The following is a 22,009-nucleotide window of genomic DNA, read 5'->3' on the forward strand; positions in this document are numbered from 1 at the left end:
AGACAGTGACAGTTTTCGACATGTACATTAACTGATGACATTGCCTACATTTTTGAGTATGGTTATTTACAACATAATTTTATTCATTGTTCAAATTATTCAAATTGTTAACTGTAAATCTGGGCTTGTGATTTTGTATTTGGTAAGGTCTTGAGTTAATTAGAGACTTATTTTTCCCAAATCATTGCTCTTATTCAGGGTGTCCACTTATCAAAGTTGGTGGAAGATTTCTTCTGTATGAAGGAGGTGGTGTTAGCTCGGGATTTTGATTTGGGCTTCTCTGGAAATTCTGAAGACCTGGTTATGCATGCATTGCATTTACTTGGAGAGTGTGTCAATGTCAGAAGCTCCCGTCGCAACAGTGAGTTTTTTATTGCTCCAACCACAACAATTCCAGCCTTGTTTGAGCTGAATTTCTACAGCAATGGTATCTTCCAAGTTTTTCTCACTGAAGCAATACTTGGTAAGTACTAAGTCATGGTGTCACCACTAGATGGCAGTTAGCGACTGCTTCTATCCATTAATTAATTTCCAGTTAATCCACTTAGACAAGCGTAATATTCAAGCTTTGTGCATGATACCAAGCAAATAACAAAATCAGAAAATCTCAGTAAATCTTAATAATAGTGCAAGTAATTTTTAAATATGTACATTTCTAAATTGATGGAAAATTATGGGTTTGAACTTTGAATTTGCAATTGCATACCCATTAAAGCATTAATAATAAAATTGTGAGATATATTGAAATAGCCAATTTCCTTAATTATTTCAAACAACTCAATCATTTCACCTTATGTGGAAATCTTCCCCGGGCTTTATGCAAAGCGTGAAGGAGTTGGACTAATCGGATATTCTTTCAAAGCAGCCACGCAAAGATAATTGGTGGAATTACCTCCTGGGCTATCAAATTCGGTGATTAACTTGTACCAAGCTTGGTTACTCAGTCTTATCTTAGCTCAGTCCCTTCATTGTAAGTATCATCAGGATGAAAGGTCTTTCCAACACCAAAAGCAGTGTGGTTCCTTGAAATTCTTTATCACAGAGGTCTGTGGTTGTAGAGGTTTGGATATTAAGGGAATTAAGGGATATGGTTGTAGTTCAGGGAGCTAGGATTTATGATCGGTCATTGTTTTCAATAGCAGAAGAGACTTGAGGTGAAGTGGCCTGCTGCAGTTCCTATTTTGATATCGTGGACATTGCTGACAGGGTCAGCATTTATTTCCCATCAGTAGTTGCCCTTGAGAAGATAGCTTACCACTATCTTCTTGAACCACTGCCATCCATGTACTGTAGTTAACCCCCACAATGTCATTTGGGATGGAATTCCAGGATTTTGTACCAATGACACTGAACAAATGCCAATATGTTTCCAAGTCAGGATGGTGAGTGGCTTGGAAGGGAACTTGCAGGTGGTGGCGTTCGCAGATATCTGCTGCTCTTAAACCATAAGACACAGGAGCAGAATTAGGTTATTTGATGCATTGATTCAGCTGTGCCATCCAACCATAGCTGATACATTTCTCAACCCTGTTCTCCTGCCTATCCCTGTAACCTTTAATTACCAGAGCCTATCTTTCTCTGTCTTAAATCGCCTCCCCAGCCCTCTGCAGCAATGAGTTCCACAGATTCATCACCACTTCGCTGAAGAAATTCCTCCTCATCTCAGTTCTAAAACGGTCTTCCCTTCATTGTGAAGCTTGCCCTTGAGTTCTAGTCTCTCCTACTAGTGGAAACATCTTCTCCACATCCATTCAATCCAAGCCTGTCAATATTCTGTAAGTTTCAATCAGGTCCCCCCCCTCCCCCATCCTTCTTAACGCCATCAAATACAGACCTAGAATCCTCATTCATTCCTCATATGACAAATGCTTCATCTCTGTAATTATTCTTGTAAACCTCCTCTGGACTCCGTCCAAGACCAGCACATCTTTCCTTAGATATGGAGGCCAAAACTGCACACACGCAGCCTGACAAGAGCCTTCTGCTGCCTCAACTGTACATCCTTCCTCTTGAGATGAAAGCTAACATTGCATTTGCCTTCCTATCTGCCACCTAACCTAGATGTTAACCTTAAGAGAATCCCGAACCAGGATTTCCAAGTCCCAGATCTCCAAAGCTTTCCCCATTTATAAAAATAGTCTATGCCTCTATTCTTCTTACCAACATGCAGAACCGCACTTTCTCACATTGTATTCATCTGCGTCTTCTTTGCCCACTCTCCTAGCCTGTCCAAATCATTCTGCATCCTCCCCACATCTTCAGTACTACCTGTCCCTCCACCCATCTTTGTGTCATCTTTAAATTTAACAACAATGCCCTCAGTTCCTTTGTCCAAATCGCTAATATTTAACCCGAATAGTTGTGGTTGAACTCACATCCCTGTGGAACTCCACTAGTCACCGCCTGCCATCCTGAAAAAGATCCCTTTAACCCTACTCTGCCTTCTGCCAGTAAGCCAATACCTTGCCCTAACGCCTTCTAAATAGTAATGGTCATGGATTAGTAAGGTGCTGCCTGAGAACTTTGGTGAATTTCTGCAGTGCATCTTGTGGATGGTACACATTGCTGTCCTTAGCATTGGTGGTGGATGTTTGAGGATGTGGTGCCAGGTTTTATCCTGGATAGTGTCAAGTTTCTTGAGTGTTGTTGGAGCTGCACTCGTCTGGGCAAGTGAGGAGCATTCCAATGCACTCCTGACTTGTGCTTGTGGACAAGCTTTGGGTAATCAGGAGGTGAGTTACTCACTGAAGTATTTCTAGCCCCTGAACAGCTTTTGTAGTCACTGTGTTCATATGGCTAATCCAGTTGAGTTTCTAGTCAATGGTAATCCCCAGGATGATTGTGGGGGATTCAGTAATGGTAGCACCATTGAATGTCAAGGCACAGTAATTAGATTGGCTTTTATTTGAGATGCTCATTGCCTGACATTTGTGTGGCACGAATGTTACTTGCCACTTGTCAGCCCAAGCTTGGAATTTATCCAGACTTGGACATGGACTCCTTCTGACCTTATGGATGGAAGGCCATTGATGAAGCAGCTAAAGATGGTTGTGCCAAAGGCACTAACCTGAGGAACTCCTACAGAGATACCCTGCAGCTGGGGTGACTAACCTCCAACAACCACAGCCATTGTCTTCTACACTATGTATGACTTCAACCAGTGGAGAGTTTTCCTTTGATTCCAGTGACTTCACTTTTGTTAGGGCTCCTGCATGCCACACCCATACCACAATATGGACTTGCCCTCCTAAACTGAACACAGTGTATCAGTTGAGGTCTAACCAATAAGTCTTCAGGAGAAGTGGAAAGAAAGTAACCTTTTTTTACTAGATTGTTGGAATTTAGTTGATGATAAACTTATATTGCTGATAAACTTGAGTAACATTTAAAAACAGCATTGATGGCATTGGTATTAGTCCTTTCAGCATGCAATTTCTGGTGGGTTCATTTCATGTATTTTCCAATTTGTCAGTGTTTGTGCTGCACGTCAGTAAATTTTGGTCAAGTGAAATGGTATTAAAATTGATATGTGCTATGTTTGTTTTAATAATTACATAAAGTTTATGAGGCAACCTAAGAAATGTCTTCTGGTATTTGTTTTAGAACTGAACAAACTGCCCCTGTGACTTGGTAGTCTCTCTGTCCTGTTTCCAGCCAATTCTCATTCTCCCTTTCACTGTATTACAGCCTGTTCTCTCTCTGCTATTCTGAAGGAGAAGATTATAGAACCAGGCCAAATGGAGTTAACAGTCAGCCAAGAAAGACTTATTCGCACAGCTGCTAGTCTGTCCCACCTCCTTTCCAATGAAGTCACAGTGGCATTGGTAAGTGCAAATGAGATGCATAAGCCTTGTTATTCTATTAGATCTCTGTGGAGATTTCAATACTTTTGGCTTAATAGACAATATATGGGCGGCACGGTGGCACAGTGGTTAGCACTGCTGCCTCACAGCGCCAGAGACCCGGGTTCAATTCCCGCCTCTGGCGACTCTCTGTGTGGAGTTTGCACATTCTCCCCGTGTCTGCGTGGGTTTCCTGCGGGTGCTCCGGTTTCCTCCCACAATCCAAAAATGTGCAGGTTAGGTGAATTGGCTATGCTAAATTGCCCGTAGTGTTAGGTGAAGAGGTAAATGTAGGGGAATGGGTCTGGGTGGGTTGCGCTTCGGCGGGTCGGTGTGGACTTGTTGGGCCGAAGGGGCCTGTTTCCACACTGTAAGTAATCTAATCTAAAAACAAATTGTAATAAGTCTGAAATAATTAGAATAAGATGTGCAACATAGCATTTTTAATAAGATGTGTCAGTTTTGATCGCAATGTAAATAATTTATTGTGAATTAAATATAAATTTATCTCGTCCTTCCCATTTCTGTTTGTAGCCCTGCCAGACATACTACCATGTTTTCCATGATACTGTCAGAAAGTTTATTCAGTATGGCATCCTGATGGTGGCAGAGGTGAGCAAACAATTGACTGGACTTGTAAATGCATGAACAACTACATCATTTATAAATTCTCAACTGCATATATGAAGTGAGATAAGTGTTGTTGTCTAATGCGGTAAAAACAATGACTGCAGATGCTGGAAACCAGATTCTGGATTAGTGGTGCTGGAAGAGCACAGCAATTCAGGCAGCATCCGAGGACAGGCAAAATCGACGTTTCGGGCAAAAGCCCTTCTATTCCTGATGAAGGGCTTTTGCCCGAAACGTCGATTTTGCCTGTCCTCGGATGCTGCCTGAATTGCTGTTGTTGTCTAATGCACCTACCCAAATCTGACTTTTCTTTCTCTGCTTGTGCTAATTCTCCAGGAGACAATGAGGTTACATTTACAGGAAATCAGGTTGAATCACAGAAGAACACCATTAAAGACGCCATATTCTTGATTTGCCTTGACCTGATAATATATAGAACCTTAGTTCCTGTGGCAAGTTTCTTGACTATTTTGGCTACAATTCTCAAACAGAACCTAATTAATCCAGAATTAATTAGAAAATTATCCTCACTTCCTTAAAATGTTGCTGGTCTAAATCCCACACCGAGGGTAAATTGCTCAAAATCTCACTCTAGTGTTCTGGTGGACTTTGAATTCCAAAGTATCCCAGCAACATAAACTTTTTCACTCTCTTTCTTTGTGAATTTTTGTGATTGTAATTTCTGGCATCCTTTAAGGCAAGGTGGTTTCTAAGTCATTCTGTTGCAATTCAATTGTTTTTATGTAGATTGAATTGAATTGAATTTATTATCACGTGTACCAAGGCACAGTGAAAAGCTTTGTCTTGCGAGCAATACAGGCAGATCACAGTTAAGTTGCATAGATAAGTAAATAATAGGTAAACAGCGGCAAAAACAAAAACACAGGTACAGGCGAATGTTGAGGGTTTGAGAGTCCATTCAGTATTCTAACAACAGTAGGTAGAAGCTGTTATGAAACCGGCTGGTGCATGTGTTCAGGCTTCTGTACCTTCTCCCCGATGGTAGAGGTTGTAGAAAAGCATTGCCAGGGTAGGTTAGATCTTTGAGAATGCTGGTGGCCATTCCCTGACAGCGCCTGCTAGATGGATTCTATAGACGGGAGGTTGGCCTTTGTGATTGTCCAGGCCGAGTTCACCACTCTCTGTAACTGTCTACAATCTTGAATGGTACAGTTGCCATACCAGGTAGTGATACATCCAGACAGAATGCTCTCGATGGTGCACTTCTTAAAGTTGGCAAGGGTATTCGCCGTCATGCCAAATTTTCTCAGCTGCCTGAGGAAGAAGAGACAATGTTGGGCCTTTATAACTCGTGCATCCACGTGAAGAGTCCAAGAAAGCTTGTTGTTGATGAGCACTCCCAGGACACTCTCCACTTGTTCCATTTCTGTGTTGTTAATGTGTAGGAGGGCATGAGTAACATCCCACAGAGAGTCAATAATGAGTTCCTTGGTTTTGCCAGCATCGAGAGCTAGTTTGTTCTCAGTGCACCATTTTTCCAGGTCTTCCACCTCCTGTTTGTAGTCTGTTTCATCGCCATCTGAGATTCGACCGACTATGGTGGTATCATCAGCAAACTTGTTAATGGCATTAGTCTCATATTTGGCAACACAGTCATGGGTATGCAGTGAGTACACATCCTTGGGGACTCCAGTGTTGAGCGTTTGTGAGGATGAAATATTGTCCCCAGTCTTCAGATTGTGGCCTATGGCTCAGGAAACTGAGAATCCAGTTACAGAGGGTGGGGCTTAATCCATGACCACTAAGTTTAGTAATCAGTCTCAAGTGGATATTAGTGTTGAAGGCTGAACCGTAGTCAATGAGTAGGATTCTTACGTAGCTGTTCTTGGTGTCAAGATGTTCTAGGGAGGAGTGAAGGGCAAGTGTATGGAGATATTAGATATTGTCAGAAAGATAGATTTGCACGTTTATAAAGCCATGACACAGTATATAACCTTTGACTCTACTGTACACTTTTAAGGTTACACCCCCAAGATGACTACATAAAATGTTTTACTATTTGCTTGATCTTGCTACCCTCCTTCTCTCTCACGTGCACTTACATGCGTGCGCATGTAACCCCATCCAGTCAAGATAGTACCATTTCAAACCTTCGATGGTCATTCAGTTCTTGAGGTAACCATATTGTTGCATGTCAGCTTTTTGCATGTACAGATGCATAATACTTGGTATTAAATTGTTATAATGCACTGTATTGTTAGCCATATGTAACTCATGTACTTTTCAAATCATAACTAAGTCTTTGTTTATTAACTGTTTAGGAGGATCTGAGCCCCAGTCTAACAGAGGAAACATGGGCTAATAAATATCCAGATGGTTTATCATGGAGAAGCGATGAAGAAGATGACAGTGATTATGGGGAAGAACGGAGAGATCGTTATCTAAAGGTGTTGTCTTACGAAATTGTTTAGACTTTGTTATCAGATTCTATTATTTCAGCAGTTTCATCCTCAATTACAGTGTAACGTTGGTTAGCACTCAAAAGTTGAGTGTTTAAGTGCGAACAGTGTGATTACAGTGCTTTCTGTAATGTGTCATTTGGTGCTGGAAATATGTAAAATATTTATGTTCTTACTTAAGCAATGTTTGACAATCAAAGTTAATGGAATTGATTGATCTCTTCTAACAAAGTTACTTAACTCTCCAGTCTGAATAGTCTATGCAAAATGCATGAAGTGGTCCCTGCTCAACATCTTGGTTGATTTTCTGTTCTGTGCTCTTGTTGTATGTGGGCAGCATCAGAAGGTTGGAACCTGGATTACTGACTACACTGTAAAGTGTTGGAAATCAGTTCACATGATTGCCCAATAATTGAGCAATACTGCCCAAAATCAAACTAGTGTATTAAGATATTGTAAATACAAATACAAGTTATTCTTAAACTTAACTGTTCTAGGTGAGTCACTCTCAGGATCATCAGGAGTTCATCACCTTCCTACAGACACTGTTGGGCCCTTTGTTGGAGGCTTATTTTGCAGCTGCTGTTTTTATTCAAAACTTTAAAGCTCCAGTTGAAGGTGAGTTTTATTGAGGACTTGTGGTTGTGATTTTTTTTACAAGTACGTTCACTCATGAGCTAATCATCAAATCTTTTTTACCCTTAATTCAACATCATCAAAGATTTGTTTATTAAAATCAATTTTTATTGTGGCCAAGAACCTAATTGAGGTAAGCTTTACAATCTACTACTTTTCTAAATACAAAAAGCAATAGGTTAGGGTAAAATAACACATAGATCTTTAGATTTATATCTTGAGTTCAATAGCTTGAAGCTGCAATGAGATCTGTCCGGAGGTAGCAAATAGCAAGATTTGGTGTTTGCCAGTGATCTAACTAAAGACCAGCAGAGTTGATCGTGTCTGTTCATGACTGCATCTAAACCATAATCATATAAAGCATTTGACTAAAAATGGTAACCAGGGCCAAGAATGGCTTGGCAAACCTCTTCTTAATACTCCACTTTACTGCTTTGTGATTCTACTTGATCACACAGATGCCCTGTGTTCCAGTACAGGATAACTGATGTTGTGTAATTGGCCTTAAGAAACTCTTTTTTTTTAAACTGCTGTGATGCATGTGGTGTAAGCCAATCCACAATGCTGTTAGATAAGGAGTCTGAGCATTTTGACCCACTGATGACAAACAACAATAGTATATCTCCAAGCCAAAATGGCATGAAACTTGAAAGGTGACTTTGGCAATGGTTTGTTCGTATATGCCCTTGATCTAGGTGGTAAAGATTGCAGTTTGGGAGGTGTTGTTGAGGTAGCCTTGGTGGATTGCTCCTGTGCATTTTGTAGATGTTATACACTGCTGCTATGATGTGCCAGTGATAGAAGGTGTTTAATTTTTAGGTGGTAGATATGATGTTGATTAATTGGGTTGCTTTGTTCTGAGTATTGTTGGTGTTTACACTAATCCAGGCATGTGGGAAATATTCCCTTCCACTGTCATCTTTTATGTGGTCATGGTGGAAAGGAGTCAGGGTGTGAGTTGCTGCAGAATTCCCAACCTTTGACCTGTCCTTGTATTTTCAGTATTAATGTGACTTGTCTAGTTATATTTCTGATCAAAAGTGGGCTGACTGCAAATTAGCGTCTTTCAATTTATCATTGAATAAGGAAACAGCTTTCATGGATATAAATCAAGTGAGCTTTTATAAAGAAAATATAAACTTCTATTAATCTGGTTATAAGGGTCCTTACAAATGTACAGAGATCCTGGAAAAGCACCAGGAGTGCTCTCAAGTTTGAGAAATAGTATAATGGATTTTTTTAAAATTGTTCACCGGATATGGACATCACTGGCTAGGTCAGCATTTGTCACTCGTTCTAATTGCCCTGGAGAAGGCGATGGTGAGTTGCATTCTTGAATCGCTGCAGTCCTTGGTATGTACAGGCATCCACAGTGCTATTAGGAAGAGAGTTTCAGGATCTTCACCCACCAACAGTAAAGGAACAGTGAAACAGTTCTATGTCAGGATGATGTGTGGTTTGGTGGAAATCTTACAGTTGTTGATGTTCCTCTACATCAGCTGTCTTGTCATTCAAGGAGGTAGATTTGGAAGATGCCGTCAAAAGAGTCTTGAACAGGTAATACTATATATCAGCGATGAAAGGGTAAATCTTGAAGGTGGTGAATTTGGTTTCAGTGAAGTAGGCTGATTTGTCCTGAATGTTTTCAAGCTTCTTGAACCTTGGTGGAGCTGCATTCCTCCAGGCAAGTGGAGAGTATTCCATCACACTCCTAAGTTATGTATTGTACTTAGTAGATAGACATTGGAAACAGGAGGTGGCCTAACCAATGTCCTGTACAGCTGCAAGATGACCTCCCAACTCATCTCCTCAATGGTCTGACCAATAAAGGAAAGCATACCAAATGCTGCCTTCACTATCGTTTCTTCCTGAGACTCGGCTACTTTTGGAATATTGCATGCAATTCTGGTCTCCTTCCTATTGGAAGGATGTTGTGAAACTTGAAAGGGTTCAGAAAAGATTTAGAAGGATGTTGCCAGGGTTGGGAGATTTGAGCTATGGGAAGAGGCTAAATAGGCTGGGGCTGTCGGAGGCTGAGGGGTGGCCTCCTAGAGGTTTATAAAATTGAGGTGCATGGATAGGGTAAATAGACAAAGTGTTTTCCATGGGGTGGGGGAGTCCAGAACTAGAAGGCATAGGTCTAGAGTGAGAGGGGAAAGATATAAAAGGAACCTAAGGAGCAACTCTTTCGCACAGAGGGTGGTGCGTGTATGGAATGAGCTGCCAGAGGAAGTGGTGGAGGCTGGTACAATTGCAACATTTAAAAGGCATCTGGATGGATATATGAGTAGGAAGGGTTTGGAGGGATATGGGCCGTGTGCTGGCAAATGGGACTAGATCAAGTTGTGATATCTGGTCGGCATGGATGAGTTGCACCGAAGGATGTGTTTCCATGCTGTACATCTCTATGACTCTGAGAGGTGAGTTACTTGCCGCAGAATTGCTGGTCTTTATCTGCTCTTGTATCCATAGGTAGTTGTGTTAATTTCTGGTCAGTGGTAATCCCCATGATGTTAATAGTGATATTCAGCTTTGATAGTGTCATTGAACATCAAGAGTGATTGGAGTTGAGGTTTGGAGTGGGAGTAGGGGTGGGGCAGGTGAGTGAGTGGTGAACAGTCAGGTTATTTTTAGTTGAAGTGTTCCTAGGCCATAGGACCATAAGAAATAGGAACAGGAGTAGGCCATTCACCCCCCCCGCCCCAATGCTCCACCATTCAAGAGGATCATGGCTGATCCTAAACTACTCACTTCTGCTTTCCTACCCTTTCCCCATAACCTTGATTCCCCTACTGATCAAGAATCTATCTATTGTAACGACTCTGCCTCCACAGCTCTCTGTTGCAAAGAGTTCCAAAGACTGTCAATGAAAGAAGAAATTCTTCCTCCTCCTCCTCAGTCTTAAATTGGCACCCCTTAATTCTGAGACTGTGCATTCTAGTCCTAGATTCTTCTATGTGGGAGAATATTCTCCCAGCACTTACCTTTTCAAGCCCCTTAAAAATCTTATAACTCAATGAGATCACCTCTCGTTCTTCTAAACTCCAGTGAGTAGAGTCCCAACCTGTGTTAACTTTGCTCATAAGACAATCCCTCCATAGAAGGGATCATCCTTGTAAACTTTCCCTGAACTGCCTCCAGTGAAATGATATACTACAAATGTTACCTTTTTTTTTTAGTCCAAATCTTGATGTTGCTCAGGTCCTGTTGCATATGGACATGGGCGGCTTGAATATCTGAGGGGTGATGAATGATGCTGAACATTATGCAAACATAGTGGAGATTCCAACTTCTGACCTTATGATGGCAAGAAAGCCATTACTAAAGCAGCAGATGATGTTTGGGTTGAGAACACTATCCTGATGAACTCCTACAGTGATGTCCTTAGAATGAGATGATTGACTTCCATTAGCCACAATCGTTTGTACTCAGCACAACTCCAATCAGCAGAGAGGTCCCCTTGATTCCCATTGACGCAGAGGGTGGTACGTGTATGGAATGAGCTGCCAGAAGTAGTGGTGGAGGCTGGTGCAAGTGCAACATTTAAAAGGCATTTGGATGCGTATATGAATAGGAAGGGTTTGGAGGGATATGGACTGGGTGCTGGCAGGTGGGCCTAGATTGGGTTGGCATATCTCATCGGCATGGACGGGTTGGACCGAAGGATCTGCTTCCATGCTATACATCTCTATGACTCCATACTTTGCTTGGACACCTTGATGAGATACTTAGTCAAATACTGCCTTGATATTATGGACAATCTCTCTCACCTAATCTCAGGAGTCCAGTTCTTTTTTCCATATTTGAATCAATGAGGTCAGGAGCTGAATGGCAATCGCGGAGCTCAAACTGAGTGTCAGTGAACAGATTATTAACCTTCAAAACAAATCATAAAAATCATACCTAATATTTGTAAATAAATCTTTGAAGGAAAATATGTTTTGGTCAGTATATTGGTGTAATAGCTGTTCACTTTGTTCAGCCGGTCAAGCAGCACCCGAGGATCAGGAGAATCGACATTTCAAGCATAAGCCTCATTCCTTATGAAAGGCTTCTGCTCGAAACGTCGATTCTCCTGCTCCTGAGATGCTGCCTGACCGGCTGTGCTTTGCCAGCATCACACTCTTGACTCTGATCACCATCATCTGGAGTCCTTACTTTCTCCAAGCTCTCTTCAGCCTGGTCACCAGCTGTGTCAAATAATTTCTTAAAATTCAGCACTAAACTGTAACTGCTTTCATTAGAGAGTTTTTTCCATAACCATAATCAATTATAAACAATTATAAAAGAGTTACTGTGAATTTTTCTTTCCTTCTCAAACAGTAGTTTATTCATCAATTGATTATGGTTGATGGAAAAAAACTCTAATTGATTATGGTTGATGGAATGCTTCACAAAATAAAGGAGAAACTAAATATGCAATCTGATATTCTGTAATAATCCGTTTTCATGTGTAAATGTTATTAGTTTTCAGTAATATCTTCTTGTTTTTCAGAAGCTGAATACATTAGCAACTTTCACAAGTATCTGTTATCCAGAACAGAAATGAAGGTTGCAGTATTTGGTGAGTTCAAATAAATACATTATGTTACTATTATCTCAACTTCAATCTTATTTACACAGAGAGTGAGTGAAATGCATCCAGGAACTTCTAAATTTAATGATTATTATTCATTTCTACACATATTAAAGATCAATCCTAATCTTTCTGATGTTTTATATTTGCCTGTTCAGAAAAATCCTATTACAGTTTATAAAGTAAACCAGAAGTAGCTGATTGAGTTTTGGCTTAACGTTTAAATCATAGGACAGAACATTTAGCAATACAGCATTCCCTTAGTACTGATGTAAACCATTAACCCAGATTTTGTGTTCAAATGCTAGAGTTAGACTTAAACCAAAAGCTTCCTGAGTCTGTGGCTAAAGTAAACTGTAGTATGCCGAGTGATATTTGATAAATGCTAGTCATCACCCTGCAGGAAAAACAAAAGTCAAAATTATTTTGGACAAAAGAACGCAGAAGACAGTCATCTATTAACTTGGAACAAGAACATGCTGCTACCTATTTACATGTTATCCCAACTTGCACTGTTTCTAACCATTTAACACTGATGAACCCCAGACAGTAATTCGACTTTGTGGTTTAACGAAAACAAGTCAGCATAAACTGTTGGTACTTCTCAGCAAAATAATACATGCTACATACTATTGTATAGGTTGACTATACAGAACAACCTCGGTTATCCGAACGTCAATTACCCAAATTTCTGATTATCCGAACAAGATCTTACGGTCCTTTAAAAACGTTATTCATTATCCGAATAATCAGTTATCCAAACAAAATATTCCTTGCCTGTCTCATTCAGGTAATCGAGGTTGTTCTGTAATTCCAGATTAATTTGATAAGATCATGGCTGATCTGATTGCTCAACATTTTCGACTACCCCCAATAATCTTTCACCTTCTGGCTTATCATAAAGCTAATTGTGTCTTAAAAATGTGCAATAATTCTTCCTGAAGAAGCAGTGGAAGCAGACTTCCAAAGAGACTAAACCTTCTAAGAGGCACAATTTATTCTTATTTGTCTTAAATGGGCAACCCTATTTATTTAGCATTGACCCCCATTTCTAGATTCTTCCAAAAGAGGAAGCATCCTCTCCACGTGCACCCTTTAGGACCCGTTGTAATGTTATAATTATATGTTTCAATTGTTGTTACCTCTTTTTCTATGACAGGTCTGAGTCTAGCCTGTCCAGCCTTTCCTACTGGGTAACCATTCTACTAGAAGAATCAAGGCTTTAAAAAGGAGGGAATGGCATCAGTTTGTGCCTTTGTTTTCCTTGATTTGAAGCTTAAAATACAAAGGAACAATAAAATCTACAAATTTATCTTGTCAAGTAACAACTAAACTCTGTCTTCAGCAAGCATTTTCCTACAACAATTAAGACTATGACAATAAAGGAATGCAAATCCATTGTAGCGCTGGAGTAGCATATTGTGCCTTACTTGGTGTATTACTCTGGCTGTTTAACATATCCTATAACTTACCACATGTAACAACAGCGATCATTTCCTGGTTCAATACTTTTCCTTTTCCTGTAGGTGAGAGTGCCACCTTCTGCCTTGCAAAAAGTGCAGTGAAGACTCTTAAAGATCTCGGGGTATGTACTACTTTCCACGATCCCTTTCATTGAGTTCGGAAGTACTGCATGAATGATTTACTAAGCCCAAGTTAATTAAGCCCATAGTTTCATCAACTGTGAAAGTGTGAAATACAGACTGAAGCTGCAAGTTATGACCTAGTCATCCTAGAACATTCAGAAGCAGTGTGCACCACAAATATAGTAATGATAGTCTAAGGTTTCTAACAGCAACAAAGGTGTGCAAATTCTTTGGAAGTGGTAGATTTAAGACTGAAGTAGTTATAGTCCTTCCTTACTGGTCAGGAAAATTGTTTCACCCCTGCCTGTACAGGACCTTCCTATAATCTATTTGTTAAATTGTCCCAAGAAATAATCCTTCAAGACAACAGCTGGTGTTGTGAGCTTTTTAGAAAATGATCACACTTGTGATCAGATGTAATTGTGAGAAGAGAATATCATGGTTCCTGCAAGCTGTGTGCCTGCATAAAATTGTCAAGTGTTTCATAGAAAAGTCAAATGTCATGTGTTTTATAAAATCACCAAATATATAATACAAATAATTCTGCCTGTCCAGGTTTTCAAAGTTCAGAAGAATGGGTGCTCCACCTTGGAATTGAGCAACACCTTTCTACCTCTCATCAATCAACAGAAACTGCTGGAATACATCCTTAAATTTACTACAGAATAGAAAGTGCTGGGCAAAGTGGTGCAAATGGTGATTTATTAATTTGGACTGATTAACCCATTTGAATTGCAAATTGACATTTAAAAACAGAATTGAATATTTCACTTGCTGCATTTTCTAATTTGATTTTTTTTTCACTTTTACTGAAAAGCACATGGCTGGATGTCTTTCTTACCCATACAATCAGAGCTAACATAGCATTCCCCTTGGTGTCACCTATCTGTGTCTTTTGATGCGGGTATATGAAAGTATATTTCCCTATGAGGTGATTGCCATCATTGCTGCTGATCTGTTGGATACACTGATATTTTATGGCAGCCCAAGAAACTGCATATGTTTGTTTGACCTCTATTGCTTATGTAATTTATGCTTGTTTACACTATTTCTGATAAATTGAGTCATAGGCCATAGGATGTAGTGTCAAATTCAGCAATAATGAATGAGGTATCAAGTCATCAAGGTTCTTAGGACACTGAGGAGCATGTTGCCATGTGAGAGAGCCATTTGCTAAAACATTTTGCTGTGCTAAAACCTAAGTGATCTAACACTGTGAATTCTATTAAGATTAGGCTGTGGGCTTTCCTTGCAAATAATGGTTTTGATCAGCATCTACCATTTTCCAGACTTCAACCATTCTCCAGACTTCATATCAATACCTTTAATACAATACAATTGTTTTATATTTGGGAGTGACTCTGAGTGCTGGTTATGGACTTAATAAGAAATCTTTACCCAAACTTTAGCACCAACCACATTCTGGTGGAAGATCGCCTATCTTGAAAGATGACAGTTTTTAGAATAATTTATAAATTCCATGACACAATGTCTGCTACCCAATGCACTTACAAAAGATATGTTACATTAAGGTCATCTTTTAGATTCTTGTATAGGGCCCTGACTCCTCCAGGTAGCTGATGGTTATATTAAAAAGTTATCTTATTAAAGATATTTCTTTCCATCTTCCATTTGGCAACCCATTCCCATGCATGGTTCCAAAATAGGGGACAGCATCTGACTTGGCCCCTGCTTTTTGCCATGCTGCATGAAACAGCTATACCAAGAAATATGTGACAAATTTGTGAGTTCATGTGACCTCAGCTGCATACTATAAATGAATAAGATTGAAATATGCTTCTCCTTACCACTCCCATTCCCCAGCTCATGCATGTTTTGTCTGTTTCTTTTATTCCCCTTTCTTATCCCTGTCTTTCTCATCTCTTCTCTTCTTCTCCCCCGTCCCCTCTCCCCCCAACATCACCATTTTCCTGACTCTTCAGTCTGGCCAAATTGACATTGGGTACTTGCTGTTTGAGGTGTAATAATTACCAATCTATGTTCAAAAACACTGTCCTGTAAAAAGGACTAATTATATTAACAGTTATTTGATCTGTACTTTGTGTGTGCTGTATCTCAAATTACAGATTGCTTTAGGCTTGTTGAAAAACACATACTTTGATTAAATCCAAAGTACTTAGTGACCAAGACAAAAGCCATATAAACTTCAAAAAGGCCAAATGTTTACATTAATTGTACCTTGGCAATAAGGTAGTCATTCCAATAGTTGTGTCTATTTTGGGGCAAGCAATATGCTATAAGAATACTGTGCATGGCTACTAATCTATAGACTATTAAGTTCAAATCCCAGCCTTGACAAAATTATCACTAACCAATTGTTGCATTGCCCTTCTCCCAACATTCAGATTGCCCATTGTATGATAACCATATACGTGGTGATATGTAGGGGGAGATAAAATAGTTTTTAAACCATCCTAAGTTTTTCAATATGCATTTGTTCCTACCTAATTAAAGATCAACCCTGGCTATGTGTGAAGTCTGCAACAGAATTACAACCAACAGTTTTTAAAGTATGGTACCAGGGAATGGAACCATATGAACTTTTCATGATCTTATTAAAGCAAACACTACAATATAGAGTCCAACTCATTCCTTTGATGGTGCACATCAACCTTAAATTTATAGTATATGCCAGTACTGTGTGGGCATAAAATTCTTACAATCTGCAATATTTTGTCTTTTCCCTCTTAAAGAAGAGACTTTCTAACCTGAAGTTTTAGGCTTGCAATACCATCAGTAAGAGAAGTTGATTTATGTAAGCTACACTTCCAGCTTGAAACAGTGTAGTGAACGAATTGCAACTGGAATAATGGTGGACCACCTCCTCACAGATATTTAATGAGAAAGCATTTCAATATCATTTATGAAGGCTGGGATTAGGAAACCACTTTGTTGCTGTGATATGTGTAAATACTGTGATCCATTAACACTTTGTACAGTTTATTTTATTGTGTATCTATTTATTGAAGGTCTCAGCTATTCCCTTTTCATTGAGTTAACATGAACTCATGCTGATTTGAATCTTGGGAGAAAAGAAGTTAGGCCTTAATGGTTAAATTTCCACAACATATAACTGAATAAGTTAAATCACTGTTGTGGAAAACATTACCTTTGTGTTAGACCAAAGATTTTCCACAACCTAGTTGCACTGTATTTTAGCTTGTATTTGTTCATTTTTGTGAATGTCCATTTCTAATATATGCAATATGTTATGTATGTAAAAAGATGATACAAAGTGCTGCATTATTTGATGTTTCGATTTTATGAGTGAATGACTGCAGAACTGGCAAGTTGAATTTCTGCCTTGTGTTTGGGTGGGGGTGGAATTGTACCGAATGCATGGTGTAGGATGGGGTTCAAAGAAGAAATGCATATGCTGTAAATACAAAAATAAAAGCAGAAACGTTAACTGTCTTTTCTCTTTCAGATGCTGACTGGCCTGCTGGCATATTCCCAGCAGTTTCTAATTTTCGTTCAAGTGTATAGTTTGTTTATACCCAAGAGACCTTTTATTTTAACTTGTTTTAGCTGTTTAAAATCAGTTTCATGTTACAGTATCAGGGTAAGAAAAGACTGAAAGATTTAGTTCTAGAAGTAGGATATTGATGTACAGACAGCTTAGAAATATTGGGTTGTATAAGTTGAACTTTTATGTTGGTGAGAACAAAATTCTCACATTCTGAAAATAAATTGAAAAATATTTTAAAGGTAATGAGGTGAATGTGCAGCAGATTTTAACTTACTGAAAAGCAATAGCTGGAAACAGTTGCACTGATCAGTTAAGCTCAGGACTGTGACATAACCTAGATTACTAGAAGCCTTAATTATTTGGTGCTTCCAAAATTAAGAAAGATCTTAGACCATTATTAAAGCCATATAGGAAACAAATGTGTCACGGATAAAAACACAATATTACAGCAGTTCACTGTCATTTTACGGTATTTACTTTGTTGTCTGCCATTTGCTATATTCTGTTTCTTGAAATCAAAATTGATGCAAAATTCAAGATAATTGAGATGTTTTGGCAAAGACCAACTGTGTGGAGAAGACCCTCTCACCATTTCAAATTATTTTCAACATGGCAATTGTCACATTCAGCAAACCAATGGAATATTTAAGTCTAAATATCAGTAAAGCCATGAAATTAAAATAATTCACCTTTCATCAACCAGATTTCTACCTTATCCTCCTGAAAGCTACAATGGATGAATTGGTTGGAATACATGAATTCCATTAACCTTCCAGTAGCCTCCTGAAAGTGACATCTCTTCATAATTGGGCCTGGCCTTTGCGGTCTGTGTGTCAACATACAGGTTTTTTGCAACCGTGACCAATCCTGTCCTTGCTCGACAACAGCAACTACATTCATCCAAGCAGAGAGATTTCACACTGGGGCAAGGAATCAGGATTGAGATCAAGAGCAGCAATCCCAGCCAATTTATCCCCCAACCATAGCCACAAAACACTGAAGCTGAGAACAGCTGACTCAGCATACTCTAGAAAGTTAAACCTGTGACTGGATCTTTGTAATCTGGAACTATTGTTATGGCACATTGCATATTTAATGAACCACATGGGATTTCCATTGAATGCATGTTAGAGGTAGTTGAATGTTTGTCCTTTTTATGTATCGCTAAGATTCCAATTTTGACTAACTACATTAAACAAATATTGCTAAGTTTTCAGTAATATCGTGAAGTGAAGGAAAGCAAGTAAAAGTATAAAACAGAAAAAGGTCTAACTCAATGTTGAGGCTTAGTTGTATGTAAGTGATCTTGTCAATGTATATACCAGTGGATGATTTTGACCTTGAAACCGTGAAGGATTTATTCTTCCATTCATGTATCACACAATGTCACTTTTTACCCTATAAGGTCAATCTGACAGACTGCTGCAGTCACTCACTTGTTTAGTTCCAACTTGGTAATGGAAAAGGTTAATTGAGGAGGTTAACTGCTTTCTTTAGTTTACAAACTGATGATTGAGTGGCATTGTTTAAAATGTTGCAAAATTTTATTTTAATTTAGTCCAATGTTGCCAATTTAGCAGGGGATGAAAATTTGAATGTTAAGATCAAACGTAAAGATTGAGGTTGCAGTGTTCTTGGACAAAGAGGACTTGGATTCAACCTATCTTGCTACAAGTGCTGGCAACTGCAGTGTTCATTCAGTTTTGTCTAAGCTATTGCATGGAATTGCGTTTTGACTATCAACTAATGTCTGCCAAGGAGAATGAACCTTTTTGGTTATTCTATTTATTGTTATATAAGCACAGTTATTTTTACCCATTCGAGATAGGTATTTAATGTGCCATTAAAATACTTCAGATCAGTGCGATATTTTGAAGATTATTGACCACTAAAGCTCAGATGTACAAAAAGAAGCTGCTTGTTAGGAATCTCAACATTTGGGAATGTGACCCAAACACTAGTTATTGCTCAGGACACAATCATTACTGCAGAAGCAAAAAAAAAATGGCAGTGACTTTATTTATGTACAGTTTGGGCTGTTTTGTCTCTCCGTAGCGTTCTTGATAGAGAGGGAAAAAGTGGAGAACGAGAAAATGTGCAAGTGCTGAAACCATTTGATTGTTGTGACCTTGATGTTTGAAATGCAAATTCAAGGAGACAATCCTTAAAAAGCACATATCTTGTTTGAGGGAAACTGTTTCATCACCTCTGTAAAATAAAAGTTTATAAAAATGGTTTTGTGCTGCTTTCTTCAATGTTCTGACCTAGCAGATACTTGTCAGTAGCTTGTAAACTCAATATGTACCCTAAGTTTCTTGCACCACTGTTTTTGATAAATCTGTCCAAAAACATATGGCAACAACTGTTCTCTTCAGGATCAATGCACAAGAGAAAAGCTAATTTATTTAATTTTGCATTAACGCCTGCTTCTGTTTTTCCTGGACTTCCATGTGAAACAAAAATAAAATGGGGAAAGTGAACACAAACCTTGGCCTATTATGGGCTAAAGCACAAATAGGAGTTTTACTCTGTGCTGACCCTATAAAGTCAACTAACTTTTAGCCAAATTTAGAGGTTTTAGTTATGAGGAATGGTTTGGAAAGTTAATGGATTTGTTAAGCTAGTACAGAGGAGGTTTAACTGTTTCTAACAGAAGTTTTAAAAATGGTGATGAGATTAGAATTCTGTGGTGGTGGTTGTGGAGGTTTTTGGTCCTCTAACCTTTTGCAACTCTGGAAATCCTGTAGAAGCAACTTTATTCCAGAAATGGTCATTTCTACAAGGTTCATGATAACCTTGCACTTTGATATCAGAACTCTTCCAAAATTAAACTCTGCTAACCATTGATTAGCCAATTAGTAACAAGCTCAGGAGAGTCAGACGAATAAGAACTTAAAAAATAAAAGAGAAGTTAGATTTTTGTTTGCACAAAGGTTTACTGGAATATTTTTAATTTCCCAAATCAATAAAACATAGACTATAACAATGGAAGTAGAAATGGACAAATAGTTGAAAAAGAGCAATATATGACAGTAGAGGGTTATGGAGTACAATGGGATAGTTCCAGTTGAAGGACTGGCATTGGTGAGATGGATCAAATGGTCTTTAATCTGACCTATACTTTCTGATTCTGTTAGAATAAATGTGATAAATTGCTGACCAATGATTGATGCTAATCTTAAACAATTTTCTTTTGTGTTATAATTTTTTTCCTGTGTACTGTGATAACATTCAAGGTCATTGGCCATTTTTCTACAATTATGCTCAAATATTGTATTTTAATGCAATGTATACTCAAGCTCAAGAAGAAAGGTGGTCAAAATGCAAATTTTCCACAAGGACAAAAGGCGCTAAGTGATTTATTAGCTTGTCTCTAGTAATTGATGAGCACCTCACACCTGTTGAATATCTGTGTCTCCAGATGTCAGTGTTATTGTCTGGCAGGTCATCCTTTTTGGTTAGGACACAAAGAAAGAAAGATTAAAGCAAGAATTAATAATAGAAGCAGGCTTTACTGGCATAGAAATTTAACTTGCAGTACATTTGGTTTGATTTATTTTGTTTTCAGTAAAGGCACCTGATTTATATGGGCAAGTGTGGCATGTTTATTATTCTATATTGTGCAAAGATAAGTTGTACTGATTGAAATAAGTGAGCCAATCATAACTACTGTTGTTCATTGACTGTGAAATAAAGCAGGTTAACAATTCTTATCTCATCTGTACTGTTTTGTCTTTTCTCATCCACCCTCAAAATGGTTGAAATGTTATGTTTATATAACAGTTATAAATAAGGGGTTTATACATCAAGGGAATTACATCCATTGGTTTGCAGTATGGAGATTTGTTTCAGATAAACCCAATTGTTAGGCTGGTCAAGCTGAACAAACTGAGCATATACCACAGTTCTGGGCTGGGCTTTTCCTGATTGCTGCTTTTCTCCTCTAAATCTTTACTCCCTTATAGTCATAGAGCCATACAATATAGAAACAGATCCTTCAGTCTGAATCATCCATGAAGACCAAGTATCCCAAACTAAAAGTCCCACTTGCCTGTGCTTGGCCTATATCCCTCTCAACCTTTCCTATTTGTGTACCTATTTAAATGTCTTTTAAATGTTGTAACTGTACCTGCATTTACCACTTCCTCTGGCAGTTCATTCCATGTACAAATCACACTGTGAATAAGTTGTCACTCAGTCCCCTTTTAAATCCATCTCCTCATACTTTAAAGATATGTCCTCTAGTTTTTAGCTCCTCTCCCTAGAGAAAAGACCTTTACTGTTCATCTTATCTATGCCCCTCGTGATTTTATAAATCTCCATAAGCTCACTCCTCAATCTCCTACCCTCCAGTGAAAGAAGTCCTAGCCTATCCAGCCTCTTCTTAGAACTCAAACCTCCAGTCCCATCAACATTCTTATAAATATTTTCTGAACCCTTTTCATTTCAATATTATCCATCTTATAGCAGTGCTGTACACAGTATTCTGAAAGTGGCATCACCAACGTCCTGTATAACTGCAATAAGACATCCCAACACCGATACTCAATGGTCTGAGCAATTAGGGTAAGCGTGCTAAATGCTTCTTAACCACCCTACCTTTGATGCAAATTTCGAAAGAAATATGTACTTGAACCCCTCGGTCTCTGTTTGACAGTACTACTCAGGGTCCTGCCATTAACTATGTTAGTCATGCCCTTGCAACACCCCTCATTTATCCAAATTAACCTCCATCTGCCACGCCTCAACCCATTGGCCCAATTGATCAAAATCCCTTTTTAATCTTAGATAACCTTCTTCACTGTCCACTATAACCAGAAGTTTTGGTG

General features: G+C 38.8%; 1 protein-coding gene across 8 annotated transcripts in view; it reads left to right on the forward strand.

Annotated features, from left to right (window-relative positions):
- gpam (glycerol-3-phosphate acyltransferase, mitochondrial) overlaps window positions 1-20,893 on the forward strand; it is a 94,058-nt gene extending 73,165 nt beyond the window's left edge. For 6 of the 8 annotated variants that reach the window (XM_043712857.1, XM_043712859.1, XM_043712858.1 and 3 more), the window contains 8 exons: window positions 199-463; window positions 3,688-3,824; window positions 4,377-4,454; window positions 6,755-6,880; window positions 7,390-7,510; window positions 12,024-12,092; window positions 13,631-13,689; window positions 14,246-20,893. In XM_043712857.1, the coding sequence (XP_043568792.1) occupies window positions 199-463; window positions 3,688-3,824; window positions 4,377-4,454; window positions 6,755-6,880; window positions 7,390-7,510; window positions 12,024-12,092; window positions 13,631-13,689; window positions 14,246-14,359 (969 nt within the window). In that variant the 3' untranslated portion in view covers window positions 14,360-20,893. The remainder of the gene's footprint in view (window positions 1-198; window positions 464-3,687; window positions 3,825-4,376; window positions 4,455-6,754; window positions 6,881-7,389; window positions 7,511-12,023; window positions 12,093-13,630; window positions 13,690-14,245) is intronic. The other 2 variants (XM_043712855.1, XM_043712860.1) reach the window with 2 other exon arrangements.
- The last annotated feature ends 1,116 nt before the right edge of the window (window positions 20,894-22,009 follow it).

The sequence above is a fragment of the Chiloscyllium plagiosum genome, chromosome 22, assembly GCF_004010195.1.
Source record: "Chiloscyllium plagiosum isolate BGI_BamShark_2017 chromosome 22, ASM401019v2, whole genome shotgun sequence".
Taxonomy (NCBI): domain Eukaryota; kingdom Metazoa; phylum Chordata; class Chondrichthyes; order Orectolobiformes; family Hemiscylliidae; genus Chiloscyllium; species Chiloscyllium plagiosum.